Source organism: Marmota flaviventris, chromosome 5 (genome assembly GCF_047511675.1).
Source record: "Marmota flaviventris isolate mMarFla1 chromosome 5, mMarFla1.hap1, whole genome shotgun sequence".
Taxonomy (NCBI): Eukaryota; Metazoa; Chordata; class Mammalia; order Rodentia; family Sciuridae; genus Marmota; species Marmota flaviventris.
The window spans coordinates 7,769,187-7,787,539 of NC_092502.1; the positions used below are offsets into that span (position 1 = coordinate 7,769,187).

The following is an 18,353-nucleotide window of genomic DNA, read 5'->3' on the forward strand; positions in this document are numbered from 1 at the left end:
GGATAAAGGATCCCACCCACTGGCCCATTCACCTCTTGGTTCCCACAGTGCCTACTCCACCCTGTAGGTTTCTCTGACCAAGCCCCTCCCTGGTGTCCTGGTCCCCACAGCATGGCCTCAGGACACTGGCTCCTCAGGTCATCCCCACTCACCTGTGTGGCCTCCCTCCTCTCCTGCCACAGCCTAGCTTGCTCTACCTGGTCCTCCATGCCCCTTTCTCTTCCTCCCTCTAACATCAACAGTAAACGTTACTGTTACATAAACTATTTTATTTAAATAAAACCAAGGCAGTCCCTTTCCCACACTCACACTGACACATGCACTCACACACACCCGTGTCTCCCCTCCCCCTCCCCATCCGTGGCCAGCTCAAACCTTGAGGTTCTCATCGTTGCACACCCATGTCCCCTGATTCTCCTTCCCACCAGTGGCCACCTCAAACCCCAAGGTTCTCATTGTGACCTTCTTCCTCCAACCTGAGCGCAGGAGAGGCCTGTGCAGAAAGGCCCACCCCTCCTCCAAGTGCTGCAGCAGCACCCAGGCTGGGAAAGAGCTCCCTGTCCTTTTGGGGTGACACGGCAGGACCAGCTCTCCCAAGGCACCCAGATCTGTTTGGCTTCCCTACACACACTGGGAGCACCACCCCTGGAGCAGCTCCCCGAGGAGGAGGGCTGGGACCCTCAGCCAGGGGACTCCCCCCCATCATGGCAGGCAAGGCTTGACAGGCTAGCCTAAGCACTCCCCAGGGACCGTGGAGTAGGGAAAGCAAGGGAGAGCAATTGAGCACCAATTCCCTAACGCCACCCACAGGAGGGTGCTGAGATGCAGTTCAGCAGCACCCACTCAAAACACTGGCCCAGCTCCACTGCAAGAGCAAGGGGTGGGGACCGCATCAGCCTCCCACATGGACCCCTCAGGGACCCACTAGCACCTGGGCAAGGTTGAGGACAGCCCAGCTGGAGAAACACCACATATACAGAGCCAGTCCAGAATGACATTCCCTATGCTGATAATGGGGTCAGGCTCCCTTCCATCTGGCAAGTTCTGCTACAGGGCACATATAACAGCAGCTCAGTTCACAAAAGGGCACACTGAGGGTGGTGGTGTCTCCAGAGGTGAAAGGTCACCAATCATACACAGGCAGGCTAGGACAGAAGGGCGGGGCACATGGCCGGCAGGACTCAGCAGCATAGCTAGGGCACCCTGGGAGCCGCCTTGGGGTGGGTGGGGAGCAGCAGCCCCTTGCACCCCTCTGGTTAGGGTACTCATTTCCTCTGATGAGCTTCCCAGGTGTTCTAGACCAAGTTCCCTGAGGGGCAAAGCTAGACCAGGAAGGAAAAAAGTCAGAAGGTGGGAAGTCAAGGGTCTCAGAGGGGTAAGGGGAAGGAGATGAGTACAGAGAGCAGCCTTCTGAAGGGGCCCTGCAGGACTGCCTCCTGAGGGGGCAGGGGAGGCCGAGGAGGCAGGGCAGGCAGAGGGCTGACACAGCTGGCCTCCAGGGGAAAGATGGGATCTGAGGGGCAGGAATAAGCCCAAGGGCCCTGATGAGACTACAGTGGGAGACAAGCCCAAAGCCCCAGCTAGCGTGCTACAGGCTGACACTGCGCTGGTGGCGGCCCCCTCGGGCCCCACCGTCACTGCCCCGGCGTCCCCCACTCCGGGGTCCCAGCTCTTGGCCGTCTAGACTGGCATGGTCCGAGAGGCCCCTCAGGTGCTCCACCGAGTCGCACTTCTGCAGGTCGGAGGCCACGGTGCGCAGGCTCAGCAGGCTCAGTGTGTCTGTGTCCGTGCCAGGTCCAGGCCCTAGGCCGCCGCCCTCCTCCAGCCCCCCACCTTCAGCACCCTCAATGCCACTGTCCCCGTCATCCAGGCTTTCAGGCCCAGCCTCAGCCCCCACAGGGGAGGAGCGCCGTGGACCTGGGGGGTGGGCAGGCAGGCCCCGGCGCCGCGCGTGAATTTGCTCGCTGATCTGCTCCAGGTTGCGCAGAGCGACTGAGTAGCGGGTCTTGGCCTGTGCTACCTGCTGCTCCAGTTCTGTCACCTTAGCCTTGTGCTCCTGCAGAGGGCAAGACAGGTGAGGGCAAGACAGGTAAGCATGGGACATCACTCGGCCCCACTTGGCACTCTGCATCTAGGCCATGGCCTCCTATCCTGGAGGCCTGGCAGTGCTGGGTACAGAGCAGACCTGCAGCACCATCCCTGTGTGCCTCCTCTGGTTGGTCCTTCCATCCCGGGGGTCCTGCCCTGCTCCAGGCCCACTCTGCCTTCTGGGGCTGTCCTCCCAGCTCTCAGTCCCCACCAGAGGCCCCCCCGCCCTCTGGTCCTCTTCCCCATCCCAGGGTTTTCACCAATTCTTCTTCCCACTGACCTCCCTTCTTCAACCAGTTTCTCTGCCAGGACAAGCCCCATCTACCCTTCTCCTGTAGGGTCACTCTAGCACTTGTGCTTCACCCGGCAGGTGGCATCCCTTGACCTGCCCTCACTTTCTGTGCAGCCCCTCCTCCTCCCACACTCCCACCTGCCCATACCCCCCTCCGCTCCAGCTACCTCCAGGATCTGGCTGAACTGCGCCTTGAGCTCGAAGTAGGGGCGGCTCTTGCCGATGGCTCGCCGGAGGGTCTTCTGCAGAGCCTGCACGCGGGCCTCAGCCTGCTGGCACAGCCGCGTCACTCGTTGATGCTCCCGCTCGCCTCGAAGCCGCTCCTCCTCTGCCTCGTTCACCTGGCCGGTGTGAGGAAGGGACATGCGTTACTGAGCTGGAAAACACGCTTCAGTCCCTGGCACATGCCCAAGCTCAAGGGAACCTGCATGGGAAGGCCTCAGCAAGCCCCCCATCTGCAGAGCCGTCTGCAGGGGAATGTGGGTCCACTGGCCTAAGGACAGCGTCTTTTCCATCTTTTCTGCACTTGTTGCCTGATCTCCTGGTCTTCAAGGACCAGGTTTCAAGCACATGCCCCTGCAGCCACCTCTCCCCCACTGTCCCGCCTGTGTCCCTGCACTACTTGCCACTCAGCTTTGCTAACGCCAAGAAAGGCGCTACAGCCATCTCAGTCAGGAACACAGAAGAAATGTCTGTCCTGGGCACAATGTCCACCCGCGGCCACCACAGTTGTGGCAAGGGGTCAGGGACAGGAGGAGCCTGTGGGGAATCACAGCTATGTATGGGGTTCTCCAGGCTTCCACACCCCAGGTGTACGCAGTCCAGAGCTACAGGTGAGCAAGGAGTAGGGGAGAGCTTTGGCCATGGTGTCCAGCAGGGCTATCATACCATATTCCAGGCAAGCACAGACTCCAAGGTGCCCACCATCCCTTAATGTCCCATGGTGCAGTTTCAATGGCCCCTCCCACAGTGCCCTGTGCCTGCATCTGCGTGAGCTCCACAGCAAAAGCTTGTGCCCTCTGTGCAAGGAGCAGCTAAAGAACCACGACACTGCCACTCCCAGGAGCTGGCGCTTGCCCTGTATAAGCCTAAGGTCAGAAGGAGCCCAGCCAGAGATCCTCCTGTCCCCAGTCTACTTTCAGCAGCTTGGAAATGATACATAAATCACACTGCAAAAATCAAGGTACATGGCAACAAAACTGCACATTGTGCAACAGAAGAAAAGTATCACAGAGCTCAGCCTCACGAGATGTGAGTGCTGGACCAGGACACCCACTGGGTGAGACCTTGGGGTCAGCCCACACCCAGAGGCGACAGCTTGATACAATGCCATTCTAAGTCAGAGGGAAGGGCATACAGGAAGCCCCAGAGGTCAACGGAGAAGGCTGGAGTGGTGGAGAGAGGGAGAAATGAGGAGGTAAGGGGATGAAGGGACAGTGAAGGAAGGACTAGAAAGTGCAGAGACCTGCTGGCAACATCCACCCACCTTGCAGGTGGCATGGTTGAGCATCTCCTGCCACGTGGGGTCCAGTCGGTTCTTGTCAGCCATGACCCCCTGCTCGGCTACAAACACCATCTCCCGGGCGGCATTGTGCATGCTCACAGCCCGCTCATACCGCAGCGCTGCCTTCTGTGTCTCCTGCTGGGCCTGGGGGGAGATGGACATCAGGACAGGGAGCCCCCAACAGGAGGACCCACCTCAGGCTTGAGGATGAAAGATGGAGAAAGACCAACTTGCAATGTTAGGTTAAATGCTACTGAAGTGGCATTCTATGGGGGAACATATCATAAGGAAATGGATGAGGAAAGAAATAAACATAGAAATGAATATTAAAATGAATGCTACTAGCCAGGCATGGTGGCACACACCTGTGATCCCAGAGACCGAAAGCTTAGGCAGGAGGATCCCAGGTTCTAGGCCAGCCTCGGCAACTTAGCAAGACCCTGTCTCTGACATAAAATGAAATGGCCCAAGGAGGAAGCTCAGTGGTTAAAGCACCCTGGGCTCAATCCCTAGTCCTGGGGAAAAAAACCCAAAACCCCAGAAGGAATGACGCTGCCCATAGATGGTGGCTTGTGAAATCCATCACTCAAAGTCTGCTGGCCTTTTGCCCTGGGAAAACCCACACCATTTCAGTTGGAAGGTAGTTAGCAACATGGATTGAGTCTTACAGAAAGTCACTCTCTAGGATCAACTCCACATCCCGGGAGCAAGCTGAAGCAAATGACGTAATTTCCCAAGACATTCATCACAATCACGTGGGTTGAGTATCCCTGACTCAAGTCCAAGACCCCACCACGTTCCCAAATCTGAAGCTTTCTAAGCAACAGCACAATGCCACAAGTGAAAGATGTTACACCACCTGACTGTCCAGGCACAGAACTGCCAAAGCACCTGGGTACACCAGGTGAGGTGGTACATACCTAAGCTCAGCTACTCAGGAGGCCGGCCCGGGCACTTAGCAAGACCCTGTCTCAAAATAAAAAACAAAAATGGCTGGGGATGCAGCTCAGGGGTAGAGAGCTTTCCTAGCATGTGTGAGGCCCTGGATTCAATCCCCAGTACCTTTAGGCAATGTCCACAGGTGTTTATGTCACAATATAACTGTCATGTTTAGACTTGGGCCCCAACTCTAAGATATCTCATTATGTCTATGCAAATACTCCAAAATCTGAACAAACCTGAAACACTCTGGTCCTAAACATCTCAGGAAAAGAACACTCAACCTATACTAACCAAGCAAAAAAACTGGAAACAATGTTAACTCAAGTTCTCAGAGAAAACATACTAAACAAGTAAAACAAAAAAATATTCCTACGTCTTTAAAGGATGATGGCACGGGGGCTGGGGATGTGGCTCTGTGGTGGAGCATTGCCTAGCACATGCCCATATCATAAAGCTAAGTAAAACAAAGGACAAAAACAGCACACATTGTGTAACCTACTTTGGCAGAAAATACACCAAAGTGACTACAAAGAAAGCCCATGTGGTTATATGTGGCTATCTGTGCTGCATTACTCATACCTTTTATTTTCTATATTTCTCCATCATCTGGCATTGGGGTGCCTTGATGGTCAAGAGGGGACTGCTCCTCCCAGGGCTATAAAAATGCCTGGACCTGATTAGCTGCTGTGTGTGTACATCCTTCACAGGTAAACCAGCTAATCCAAGGCCCGGATCCCAACCAGACATCTCCTTTATCAAATTCTTACTCAGGCCAATACTTCCCCTGCCCTACATCACTACAGGGTCAGCTACAGACAACGAGAGACCACCCTCAGAGCCCAGAGCCCGGCAGAATTACGCAGACCATCCAATCCGAAATCCACTCAGACTCACCTGCCCTGCTGTAGCGGCTGCTTCCCACAAAACCACAACAGAGGCTCTGGGCTCGGCTTCCCCAATCACCTCTGCCTCAATGACCCTGGTGCTCCCCCATGTGGCCCTGCATGGCATGGCAGGTCCCCTCCTCAACTCCTAAGGCATGAACTCTTTCAAGGCAGCTGTCCCCTTGCCTAGCACCTTCCCACACTGGATTAAACAAATCCTGAGTATAAAGTGCATGACAGAATTGGGAGAGATTTTGGATTTTTCTTGTTTCTATTACAGTCTTCCAATGATGAATCCACATTATCTGTGCAAAGAAAAAAGATGGATGGGGGTAAGAAGGATGGTCAAGCAAAGACACAGAAAAGACAAGAACCAAAGGGAAGAGGAGAGAGAGGAAGTGGAAGATGTTGGCCCTATCAGATGCACCTAGGGCCTGAGCCCTCATGCACAGAAGGTACTTAGCAGCAGGTGGCGGTCGAGGGGCAGCTAAGTGGGAGGGCATGAGCCAGGCCCTGGTTCTATCCCAGCTATGCAAAACATAAAATAAAATCAACAGCAGCAAGGCTGAACAGCTTCTAGAGCAGAATGCACCCACCTACCCCTATTTTCTAGGTCTTAGCCCACAGTGGTGAAGGAGCCTTCTTGGCCCAGAGCTGATCCGAAGCAGAGCCAGGTCTGCCCCAGTGCTCTGCCCTCTGGGTGCAGACACAGAGTCCAGGCCAGGCTCACGCAGTCCTACCTCCTTAGCCAGCCGCCGAGCTTCATAGTAGGGCCGAGCCTTCTCAATACAGCTCCCCAAGTGGGAGCCCTGCGTGTTGAGCTTCCTCGCAGATTCCTGCAGGATCCTCCGATAGGTGGTCCTGGCCTCCTGGCAAAGGGACAGGGCGGAGGAAGAGCATGCACATGGCTCCCAGGCCTCTGGTTCCTCAGACACACCCATTCCTCTCACTCTCTCCATCTGGGCAAGACACCAATGGAGACATCCCTGAAGACCAGCCCAAGGGTGTGAAGAAAGAGACTCACGTCCAGCTGTAGCTCCACCTGGTTGATCTCCTCACTGGCCTGGTTTAGATGCTCCAGTTCCTCCTGCACAGAGAGCATGGTTAGAGCAGGGGAAGAGAGACAGTACCCAGTGGGCCAGGAGAGGCAGGCCAGATGCCGGGGGAAGGGGAAAGACATGGAGGAGGGACTGTCCCAACATGTCCCTGTCAGACATCTACTGGGTACCATCTAACACGACCCTTGAAACTCCACCTGTGGGCCTGGTAAACCCCCAAGTTAAAGAGGAGGAAATCACTGGGCGCTGTGGTGCATGCCTATAATCCTGAGGCTCAGGGGGCTGGCTGAGACAGGAGTTCAAAGCCCCACCTCAGCAAAAGCAAGGCACTAAGCAACTCACTGAGTCCCTGTCCCTAAATAAAATACAAAATAGGGCTGGGAGTGTGGCTCAGTGGTTGAGTGCCCTGAGGTCAATCCCTGGTCATCCCCCCCATACACACACACACAAAAAAAGAGGAAATCAAGCTTTGGGGATAAGATTAATACATGCCCCACGGGGATGTCTCCATTGGTGACACACTGCTTTTAACCCCAAATACTAAAATGTTATGTCAACATGCAATCAACCTAAAATATGAACCATTTTTTTAAAAATGCTTTTCAAAATCCACTGCATTTGATCCTGAGGGCACATCCCAACTTCAGACAGTAGCATGTGGCTCTTGTATTTGATAGTGTAAGTCTAACAGGGGGAAGTAAACCACAACCCAGTGTCAGAACAAGCCACTCGGGACGGGCAGCCAACAGACAGGCTGAGGAGGCAGAGGACACCTAGGGAGCAGCATCAGCTCTAATTACAGAGCACCTCCCTAACAGGGACCGCACCCTGAGCTGACGGAATCACCCAAAGGGCCCTAGAAAGGCGACGCCCCTGAGGGTGGGAGAGGGTCCTTCCCAGTGGGCCAGCAGGTTCCTGACTGCCTCGCAGAGAGAGGGGCCAGTTCCCTCGACAGCTGCAGCGTGAGGCTCCTCCCCAGCTCATCCTGTATGAGGGGGGATGGTGACCGAGTCGGGTCTGATCTCATTGTCCTGACACTGTGGCCATCCTCTGGGACTGAGGCTGTCCTTCCACGAATGGCTCAGAAAAGACAGGACTGCTGTGATCACCACTGGGTAGGCAAAGAACAGGCCTCAGGAATGCAGTAAGCCTTTATTCCAAGGGAGAGAAGAGGGAGGCGGGCCAAGCTCACCCTGCAGTGCCCACCTGAGCCAAGCAAGATCCAGGATCAGATCCCCACCTGGTTCCATGACCCAGAGTGCTCCCCACCCCCAACTCCCAGACAATGAGGAGAAGGGCTCAGTGTTAAGTTGTCCCTGGTGGAAAATTGACAAGGGCTCTTGCTACCGGCCCGTGGCAGAAGCAGACATCATTTCATTACATAGGAACCAGCACCCCAAAGGCACTTCCTACAACTAACACACCACTTGCTCAGCTCTGCCCTGTGGGGTCCAGCAGACAGGAGAGGCAGCAGAGAGGCCTGCAGAGAGAGAAAAGGGGGTGCAAACACACAGCAAAGCTGAGCGGGAAGCCATCGAGCACTCCAGGCACCATCCTGGCCCATCGGCAACAGGCCATTGGCCGGCTCCACCAGCATTCCTGGCTCTCAGCTCCAACGGAACGGAACGCAGGGAGGACAGTCTGAGTCAGTGTGCCTCACCCATCAGTGAGCAGCAGCCAGCAGGGAGGGTGACCTTCCCGGGCACACTGGCTGCACTCTCAGGATGCCAAGCCACTGAGTCAAAGACATGGGCACTCAGGACAGAGGCTCCTGCCCCACCTAGTGCAAGCCGTCAAAAACACTCAAACAACCCGGGCACGGCTCCCCCAGCTAGACCAACACTTCCAGATGAGGACACACGTTGCGAAGTCACTCCAAGGAGTCGGGGGGGGGGCGGGCAAAAGAAGAATGTGCCCACCACAGAGGAGATGGAGGAAAACGTAGGGGAGACCCAGACCCACCCAGCACCACCCTCCTCTCCCCTTCCTCCCACTGCAACACTCTCTCTGGAAGCTGGAGAACTTTCCACTGAAGTCCCAACACAGGGACGCAGCACTGACCTTTCCTGAGCGAGAAAGCACACCACAGGTAGCTGCCAACCAGCCTCCTTCCACCCTCCAGCGTGGTCCCACAGACAGCAGGCATGTGTGGCCAAGGGGCCCCAGTCCACTTGAGGGCTTCACCCCATGGACAACCATTTCTGGGAACTTTGGAAAATGCAAAAACCGGGCCCTCTGGGATATCCATGTGGCAGTGGACTCCACCCAGGCTGTGCATTAGAGTCACTCTGTACCCCACATGTGAGAATCCAAATGACTGGCAAGTCAGGGAAAGGTGATTTTGAAAGCTCCCTTGTGTGTTCGGATGGAGCCCCATCCAATGCAATGAGAATCCAGAAAAACGGACAGCCATTTAAAGCACCCAAACACATCAGTAGGCGACGTGGTCTTGGTCACTGTCAACACTAAAATGGACCTCGAAAGACACAGGCCCGAAACTCCTCCATGTCCAGAAGAGGGACCCAAACACTGGAGGGTCAAGTGCCATGGCCTGTTCCAGGAAGGATGTCCCTCACACCAGGCTGCTTCTCCCACAGGGTGAGAAGACACCAACCCCTGTTGAGGCTGGCATGATGGCCTGCCACACTCATGGCCTCAAACGAGGGAGGCTGCCAGGGGCCTTTTCTCCTCATGGAGCCTGCAAGCTCCACAGTGTCCTCAGGACACTCCACCCTCGCAGAGCTGCCTGTGACCATGGACGTGCTCGGCGTCTGCACCTTCAGCACAGCACTGTCGGAAGAATCACTTTTTATTTTATTTAATTTTAATTAATATTTTTTACATAGCATGTTCAGAAGCTGCGGCCGCCTTTTCAGACAGCCTGGTGCAAGTGTGACTCTCCATTCTGTGCCTTTGCCTGTGCAGAGACTGGAAAATGCACAGAAGCAGGAGAGCAGAGAAGCCACAGCACTGGATTCTCTTCCTAGAGACCCCTCTGAAGCAGGAGGAAGAGTGCCTGACAGAGGCCCTCCTCAAGAACAGAGACCTCTGTCCCAAAGCACCACTGCGAATTCTCACCAAAAGACAAACAAAAGAATTTGTAAAAGAAAAGGACTGTACATCTGTGTCCAAGCACAGCCAACATGAGCCATGCAGGTCAGCCAGACCGAGCCCTTGCCTCACACATGAAGAAACTGAGCCTCAACTTTCCTAAAAACCACAGCTCATAGTATAGCCCAACACTGTTAATACAACTTATTTCCTTAGTGGACAAATTATCAGTAGAATTAGAAAGAACACTCAAGCTGTTTTCAATGCAGTGTCCATGAGGCACAACAGAAATAAATTACCCACTCACAGCAGAAATGAATGGCTCACCCTGCTCCATCATAAACACGGGCACAGTCTAAGAGCCACCCACACGCACATAACCTGGGAACTCAAACCACAATGGCCATAGGATGCCAGGACCAGATTTTATTTCTTAGCAACTCACTACAGTGATCCAATAAAGGTCTGCTCACAGAGAAACCCAAGAACTCAAGCCTGGGACACTCTTGCTCAACTAGAGAAGGGTGAGTCACTTTCTGATACCAGAACTTTGGCGATGCAACCTGACCAAATGGCAGATCAGGCCCCAAATACAAGGAGCATCATGGTTGTCACCTGTCCAAGCACTCTCCAGAAAGACCTTCATAGCCAATGCCCTGAACATTACAACCCAGCACTAGAACCGAGGCCAGGGAGCTCCTCCACATGGGGCCAGTCTTCCTCACCCACTGTCTGCTCTCCAGCTGGACTGTAAACACCCAAGGCAATAAACTGCTCTTCCATTCCTCTGGTAAACCCCCCAACCTGAGAGCCGGCAACGTGTTATTATGGACTGCCCATGGCTGATGGAAAGCCTTGAACACAGATTACTTTCTAGGCCCAAACCCAGGGCCTCCTTCCTAACACTTGAAAGGTCTCACAGCCTACAGAAGGGAATGTTCCTGGGAGACACTGCTGAAAAAGGTAGAAAGAAGGAAAGATCCCTCACTCCCTAATGGCCCCTCCGCTCACCTAGAAAGAAGCACAACAGTTCTACTCTGGCTGACCTAAAGTGTGCCTCTGGCTTCCATGGCCAACCTGACCCTGGGCTTCCTGCAGGGAAGCTTTCAGCAACACACCCTGGCACTCAGGGCCTTCCCTGCACGTGCGTGCACAATCACACACACCTCTCTTGGCACTTGCCACACTAAATTACAATGCTGTGTTGACAAACTTGTTTTCTTTCCTGCCCCAGGATACTGGGGAGAGAAACCTAAGCTCTTGTTCATCTGACAGTTCTTCAGGAGGACTGCCGGTTGGATGTCCTTTCTCTCCCCAGACTCAGTCTTCTCACCTGTATTCTAGGATCCAGTTCTTCCTCCTCTCTTGGGGACAATTTGGACTCATTGCTGTTGCTTCCACCTCCTCCTCCAGGCTCCTCCGCCACTGGGCTCCTAGGAATTTCATCCTCTACAACCTCTGGCCGCAGCTCCCCCTGTGGGGTCTCCCGCCCCCCTGGAACCTGTCTGAACTCAGCCATGCTGACCTGGAGAGGGCAGAGCCCTATGCACAAGAGAGGACTGACATGCTGGGACCAGGGCCCCAGTTTGAGGGTTCCTGGGCTCTAGATGGCAAAGAGAAGTGTTTGTCTTCTCAAAAGGCTGATAAAGTGGGCAAAGGAAGAACCTCAAACTCAGAGGCTGAAATTCCTAGAACTAAAACCCCGTCCGGGCAAAAGTTCTTCTCTCCCCTCCACCAGGAGTCCACCAACACGGAACTGGAGCAACAGCTCCAAGGCAGGGGGCAAAGGGGGCCTGGATCCTGGGCCGAGGCCAGCGAAGAGGAGCACCATTCGGGAGGGTGGAGGAAGGCGCCTCCAGGCTGTAGTGCCAGCTGGAGAGAGAAGGCTAGGCTGGAGCAGAGGCTTCGAGGCGTCTCTGGGGAGCTGCAGGAGAAACAAGGCCAAGTGTATGGCCATGTCAGCATCAGGGCCTCGGCCACCAGCCCCTGTCTACCTCCCAGCCTCCCTACAACTGCGTTCTCGTCTCTCCACGCTCTTGTATTCCGCCTGGACCCCCAGTTTCAACTTCTTTCCTCAGCTCTCCAGGAACTGAGGTCCGACTCTGACCCCTGTCCCAGCTCCCACCCCAGCTCAACCAGCGCCCTCGGGACTTCCCTCTGAGCCCCCACCCTCTCCTCCGCCCGCCCCACCCCACTCCTCCAGCTGTGCAATTCACCCTGTTACCCCCAGCCTGGCCCCACCTCCTCTCCTCTCTCCAACCCTGCGGAACACGAGCCTCCCGTCTCCAACCCTACATCGTTCTGCAACCCCGAGGACCATGCTCCAGCCATCTTCATATCCAGGCACAAAAGCTTCCCTTAAGGCACAGCCTTACCTCAGTTTACCTTCCCTTGCGCAGAGCTCCCAGGCAGCAAACAACCTTCCCCCTCCCTCCCCGCAACAAGCCGGTCCAACCAAAACGACGGGGCCTGGCGGAAGCGGAAATGCGCCAGCAGGTAACAACGCCCTCCCTCCCACTCTCCTTCGCCTGCCCGGCCGAGCGCGAATTCCTCGGCCTTCGGTTCCGTACAGCATGGTGCCTCGTAGCGTTCAGCCTCGCCTCCCGGCTTCCAGCTCGTTCTCCGCCAAGACTGAGTGGAAGCCAGACGTGAGCGTGCTTTTCTAAAGGAAAATAGAGTGGGTAATGGAAACCCAAAGTCCCTTGTGAATAGAGAAAGGCCAGAAACAGGAGGCCCGTAAGTGTCCGCAGAGTGTGCGCTGCCATCTTGCTTTACGGATCTTGGACGGCAACTCTGGGAAAGCCACTTCCGGCCCCGCCCGGAAGGGCGGGAGCGACGGCGTACGTGGGTCCGGGAACTTCCGGCTGCGGCCATAGGGGCCGCTGAGGTCCGGGGGCTGCGGTTGACTGGGAGGTCTTCTTCCGGGCGGGATTTTTCTCGCTGCAGGGGCGTCAATGGGACCGTGAGCAATGGCAGCCTGGCGGACGGCGGCGAAGTGCAGGTCTGTTTTGGAGGCCGCCGCCTAAGAGCTTCGCGAGCGGGGCTCGGCGTTGGCGCGGAGCCCCCGCGCCCCTGCGGCTGGTCCCTGGGCGGAGGAGCAGGCCCCTCGCGCGCTCTGGGCGGGGCGCCCACAAGTCAACCAAGTCCTTCCTCTTCCCCGAGGAGCCTGTCCAACCTGAGCGCAGCCGAACGGAGCTGTCGCCAGTGACTTCCGACAGTCGGGGACAGCAGAGCCCCTGCCCTGTTTGTAGGGAAGTGTTCCAGCGTGTCCAGGGGGAAACGGACGAGCGAGGCTGTGCGGGTCTCAGGGCAGTCAGAGGGGAGAAGTTAGTTGGTCTTAAAGAGGGAAAGAAGGCGTTATTCGGGATCACTAAGCATCAAAGCAGGTATAGAGACCATTGCAGGGAGGGAGAGAGGGAGCTCACTCCAGTTCCAGCGTGGATCAACCTGAAGCCAAGGAGCTATGTAGGGTCAGTGGGTGAAAAATTGCCAAGTGCCAACAGTGGGGGTTAAGGAGCGGGTGGCTAAACCAGCCTAAGGGTTCCTGGGAGTACAGGACTGGCGGTGGTGCAGAAGGCTGATCGGACACCCAGGATGGCGGCGGGGGTGTTCTTGTTAAACTTGAGATTCTTTGTTACACCTGATGTTACGGACACATGTACATTGGGCCTAAAATAAGGTTCAGACGAATGACTAAAGTTTGACCAAGCAAAGAGTCTTCTGTCGCCTCTCATTGAGACTGGGAGATCGAGACCTGTTGTTCCTGATGATTACCTTTAAAGGAATAGGTCTCAGATTCCTGAGAAGGATACCCCTGAGTAAACATCTCAAAGAGGTGAGATACATAAGCAAAGGGATGAAGGAAGGATTCACAATTGCGCTTGTTAATACTTAAGAAAAGGAAGTTAGGAGCGTCTTACCAGATAATGACTAGAACAAACAGTAATTTTCCTAGCTGCATTGAGGCAGGCAGGCATTTTAATGGGGAAAGAATTGGGGTCACCCTAGGAACATGACTATTGTTGCTATGGGCTATGTTAGAGTTCTTTCTTTTCCTAAGTGCAGAGGTTGGGATGGAGGTGTTATGTACCAAGAATTCTGCCGTTCTCAGTTCCCTCCTTCCATCCCCTAATCCCTTGAATTACCATATTTTTTTAAAATTTGGGGGACGGAGTAGGCTGGGAATGTAGCTCAGTGGTAGAATGCATGTCTAGCATGCATGTGGCATTGGTTTCCATTCCCATCACAGGATGGCAGAGAGTAGAATCAAATATATTCTGTTAAAAAAGGTGATTTAAATGAGATTTTTCCTTGAAATTGGAAATATTCATTTTAAAATTTCAAAAGTGACTTATACTAAGAGGTCAGCATTATCTGATGGGTAATAATGCCTCACTTTTCTGCCACATTCCTTATTGTTATTGAGATGCCATATATAATCCATGAAATTACGTGTAGCAGTTGTAAACATTTTTTATCTACCAGTCATTTCAATTTTGTAGAACAAGACTTTCACTGTAATGACCCCATTTCACTTAGTTTTCTGTCTACCCTAGCCTGAATTTTCCAACTTTTTCTATTCAGCATTATTCCAGTACCTATGTGCCCTAGTCCACATCTCCTTTTTCTGTGTGTTCAGTCCTTTCAATCATGAGCTACTACTGCTTGTCACAGATCTTTGTTGGATTTTAAGAAAACATTGTAAATGTATATACTGCCCAGACTCCCTAAAAAAACACCCTGAGATTCAGCAGCTTCTCCATGTCTCCACTGGCCTCCCAGTGGACACTCTAACCCAGTGAGTCCAAATGTAATTTTTATTATGTATGGTTTGTAAGATAATCCCCTAGTGGTTTTCTGCTGGATTTGGATAATGCTTCAGGTAGAAAGCGGTTGTAGGATACTGTACACACTAAACTTGTTTTATATTTGAATTAAAACTCTTAAAGCAGCACTGTCTAGCAGAACCTTCTACAACAAAGGTAATGTTCTATATCAGACCTAAATGCATTATGATAGTTTGTAGCCACACATGCCCAATGAGCACTTGAAATGGAAATAGTGTAAGGATGTCTATTCTTTAAGTTGTTGATGGATCTTTATTTTATTTATTTATATATGGTGCTGAGAATTGAACCCACTGGCTCACACATGCTAGGCAAGTGCTCCACCACTGAGCCACAACTCCAGCTCAGGAAGTCTATTATATAATTAATTTATATTTAAATTGCCATGTTGCCTAGTGCTTTCCATTATTGGACACCACAGTTCTAGAGCCTGCCTTTACTATATAATCTCTTTTGTATCAAACTTTCACATTTTAGTACAAAACAGTTCCTCTTAATGTCCCTGTCACTTGTCTCATGTCCACTTCACCTCCTTTTCAGCTCTGGATGTGGATTTCCCTGCCAATTCATAAAATTACAGAAGTAAGGGTCATCTGTTTTCTCAGTATAGCTAAGGCACTGACATCTGACACTGGGTTAATTTTCTCTTTTATTCTTTGCCTTCTCAGTCATCCATGTCCTGGGTTTCCTATTCTCTGTGAGTTGTTTTATTTCTTCATGCAGTGTCCTTACTATTGTGTGCCACAATTTTGAATTATGATGGAAAAAGGCATTATGGTTCCCATGTAGCTTATAGTCTGTGGTGCTCTTTCTATAAATTGATGACATCCAAGCTAATTGGACCACAACACAGAAATATATCATTGTTACAAGCTAATGATTGCAAATGTGTGTGAATAAATTAATGTTTAAGGAAAATATGACCCAAATTGCATGCAAAGTACATTAATACTTAAATAATTTTTTTAATGCTGGTAGAGATGCAGTTTGTTGATTTTTATGACCCACTCACGTTTGAAAACCTATCCTAAACACTAGTGTTCCCAGGCCATGACATTAGCCTGTGACCACCTCCTGCCACCTGATTTCCTGCATGCTCTCACACAAGTCCAGCCCTACTCCTGTCTGTGGCTCTTTCCTTGAAACTGCCTCTAGAGACTCCCCATGGACTGCACTCAGCCAGCAGGCTCCCAGGCATCACTGCTTGGTGCCAGGCTTGCCTTCACTCACTGTGTCTAATCCTGACTTCATTCCCTTTCCCCATATCCTGTTCCTTCTACATTGACTGTGTTGGTGAATGGTTCTACAGAATTTGTCCTAGGTAGACATCTAGAAGACATCCTCAATGTGTCTCCCTTCATAGCTTCATCATGTGAAGTCTCTCTAATCCTTCCTCTCCTCACTGCCATTGCTTCAGCTTAGGTCCTTCTGACTTCCACCATGCACAGTGTACCTCAAGAGCCTTCTGGATGGGCCCTATATAATGGCACTTTCAATGATGATGGAAGTTTCTGTATTTACACTGCCCAAATGGGAGCCACTAGCCACGTGTAGCTGTTGAGCACCAAAAATGTGGCCAGTGTGACTGACAAACTAATTTGTTTTTCTTCTTCATGGGCAGAGAATGGGCACAGCATCTTGCCATGTTGCCCAGGCTGGCCTTGAACTCCAGGGCTCAAGTGATCCTCCCCCTGACTCATGGACATGCATGGCTAATGATTAATGTACTGTACAGCAGCATATGTCTAAATAATCTTCCTGCCACAAGCGTAGCCCCTCCCAGCCCCTGGCACAAAGAGATGGCCAACCAGCAGTCCTGTTGACTAGTTTAATGAAGGAAACATGACAACATGAAGGCTGAATAAGGATGATAGCAGTACCACGAATTGCTATGTAGTGTCACAAGTCAAGCTTTTTAGTTCAGTAATTTTCTTTTAACTTGATTGGTTATTTATTTCCTCACATTCTTATTTTAAACCGTCTTTGTCATTAAAAATTTTTTCCTTCTTTTTTTTTCCCAACAAATACAAACTACCCTTTATCTTCAACAACTTCTATCATCAGTTATATATTTAATAAATACCTCTATCAATCTGTTTAATCAGATTAGTTGACTCATGTTTAGGGACAAAAGCAAATGAGTGGTTGCCTGAAGAAGTGGTGGGAGGGATTGCAAAGTGTAATGAAAAAAAAAAAAAAAACCCAGAAGATACAGGCATTTTTGCTGTCCTTTCCTTGTACTGGGACTATTCTGCGCAATCCACAACCAGTAGATAAATTATGCCTGCATTTTACAGCTGCTGCCTCTTGGAAGTGCCACCCACTCCCATGGCTCATCCACTCACCTCTGACTTCCTGATGTTTGCAAACCTCAGACACCATGACTCTTTCTCTCCCCACCGAGGGTAGCCATGCTTTGGAAATTGAGGGACAAGAGGATTACATAAATTGCCTGAGGTTGTGCTGCTGGAAGAGGCAGATCTTATGTGAGATTTCAGATAATCCAGGTCTCAGGGATAGTACCTCGGTGGCCTCAATAAAGCCTCACAAAAGGACTCAAGGTTACTTAAAATCTTAACACACCATATGTTAATTTAAGTGTATGTGCTTCCATTTTAAATGCCTGAATTTTGAAAATAACAAAAATTAAAGCTACTATAGATTTGCATTTGATGTCATTTCAGTTTATATTTACAACTCTTGCTTGACCCCTAAAGTTGTTTAAATTATAAAAATTGATATTATCCTACCCTGTATTTTATTTTGAGATAGATTTTCCCCTGAAACTTCTGCACCATGATTTTAGGTTTATTATCAATATCTTATTTTGAACATAAATTTTATCTTTTTTAAAAATTTCATATTTAAGGACCTAGACACCATGAAGAACTAGGAAATACTTTTGTGCTGTATCATGTTTATCTAATTTACTGTAGCTATTCACAGTTAGTTTACCCACATGATGGTAAAAATAAGTAGTGTCTTTTTGATGGAATCAGTGCCTGAGACCTTGGGCAAGTGCAGACTATAAGCAGTACAGACAACAAGCGATTTTTATTGAGATTACTGTTTACCTTAATTTAAAATGTGTGTTATTGATGAAATTTGTAAATTTTTGTTCATCCTCTTTTATTTCCTGAAGTCCATTTTGATCTGGATTTATAATATGAGACTTGACATTAATTAAAATATTCATACTTAAAAAAATAAAATCTGGGGCTGGGGATGTGGCTCAAGCGGTAGCGCGCTCGCCTGGCATGCGTGTGGCGCAGGGTTCAATCCTCAGCACCACATACAAATAAAGATGTTGTGTCCGCTGAAAGCTAAAAAAAAAAAATATTGAAAAAGTTTCTCTCTCTCTCTCTCTCTCTCTTTGTCTAAAAAAATAAAATAAAATCTGCAATTTGGTATTTAATTAACCCAGTCTTTTCTCATCATTCTAAATTACTGAATATTAATTTTCTGCATTTGGTCTTTCCGCTGTTGGAAAACTGTCAGTTGACATCTATGGAGTTATTTAAGGACGCACTGGAAGCCACTGTGCTCTAGAGGTGAACATTTTTATTGCACAGGGATCTGAAATCCAAACACTTCAAGAAGGGAAAATATTGCATTAGCAATATAGGAGCATGATGAATGAAACCGAAATAGTCTTCTGTCCTAGTAGCATAGCAAGCCTTCTGAATC

General features: G+C 51.1%; 1 protein-coding gene and 1 long non-coding RNA gene across 3 annotated transcripts; one reads left to right on the forward strand and one right to left on the reverse strand.

Annotated features, from left to right (window-relative positions):
* Positions 1-252: 252 nt before the first annotated feature.
* On the reverse strand, positions 253-12,284 carry Sh3bp5l (SH3 binding domain protein 5 like). Of its 2 annotated transcripts, XM_027938560.3 has the most exons (7): positions 12,195-12,284; positions 11,153-11,743; positions 6,735-6,797; positions 6,451-6,579; positions 3,867-4,028; positions 2,548-2,721; positions 253-2,056 (listed from the first exon to the last, which is right to left on the reverse strand). In XM_027938560.3, the coding sequence occupies exons 2-7, from the start codon at positions 11,336-11,338 to the stop codon at positions 1,589-1,591; spliced, it is 1,182 nt and encodes a 393-aa protein (XP_027794361.1). In that variant the 5' UTR covers positions 11,339-11,743; positions 12,195-12,284; the 3' UTR covers positions 253-1,588. The 2 variants fall into 2 exon arrangements, with proteins under 2 accessions (XP_027794361.1, XP_027794362.1); XM_027938561.2 differs by lacking the exons at positions 6,735-6,797; positions 11,153-11,743; positions 12,195-12,284 and adding an exon at positions 4,805-6,015 and having other exon boundaries at positions 6,451-6,539.
* Positions 12,285-12,376: 92 nt separating this feature from the next.
* LOC139705743 (uncharacterized) lies at positions 12,377-18,081 on the forward strand. Its single transcript, XR_011707542.1, has 2 exons — positions 12,377-12,820; positions 16,964-18,081. It is a non-coding gene; the product is annotated as an uncharacterized lncRNA (long non-coding RNA).
* Positions 18,082-18,353: the final 272 nt, after the last annotated feature.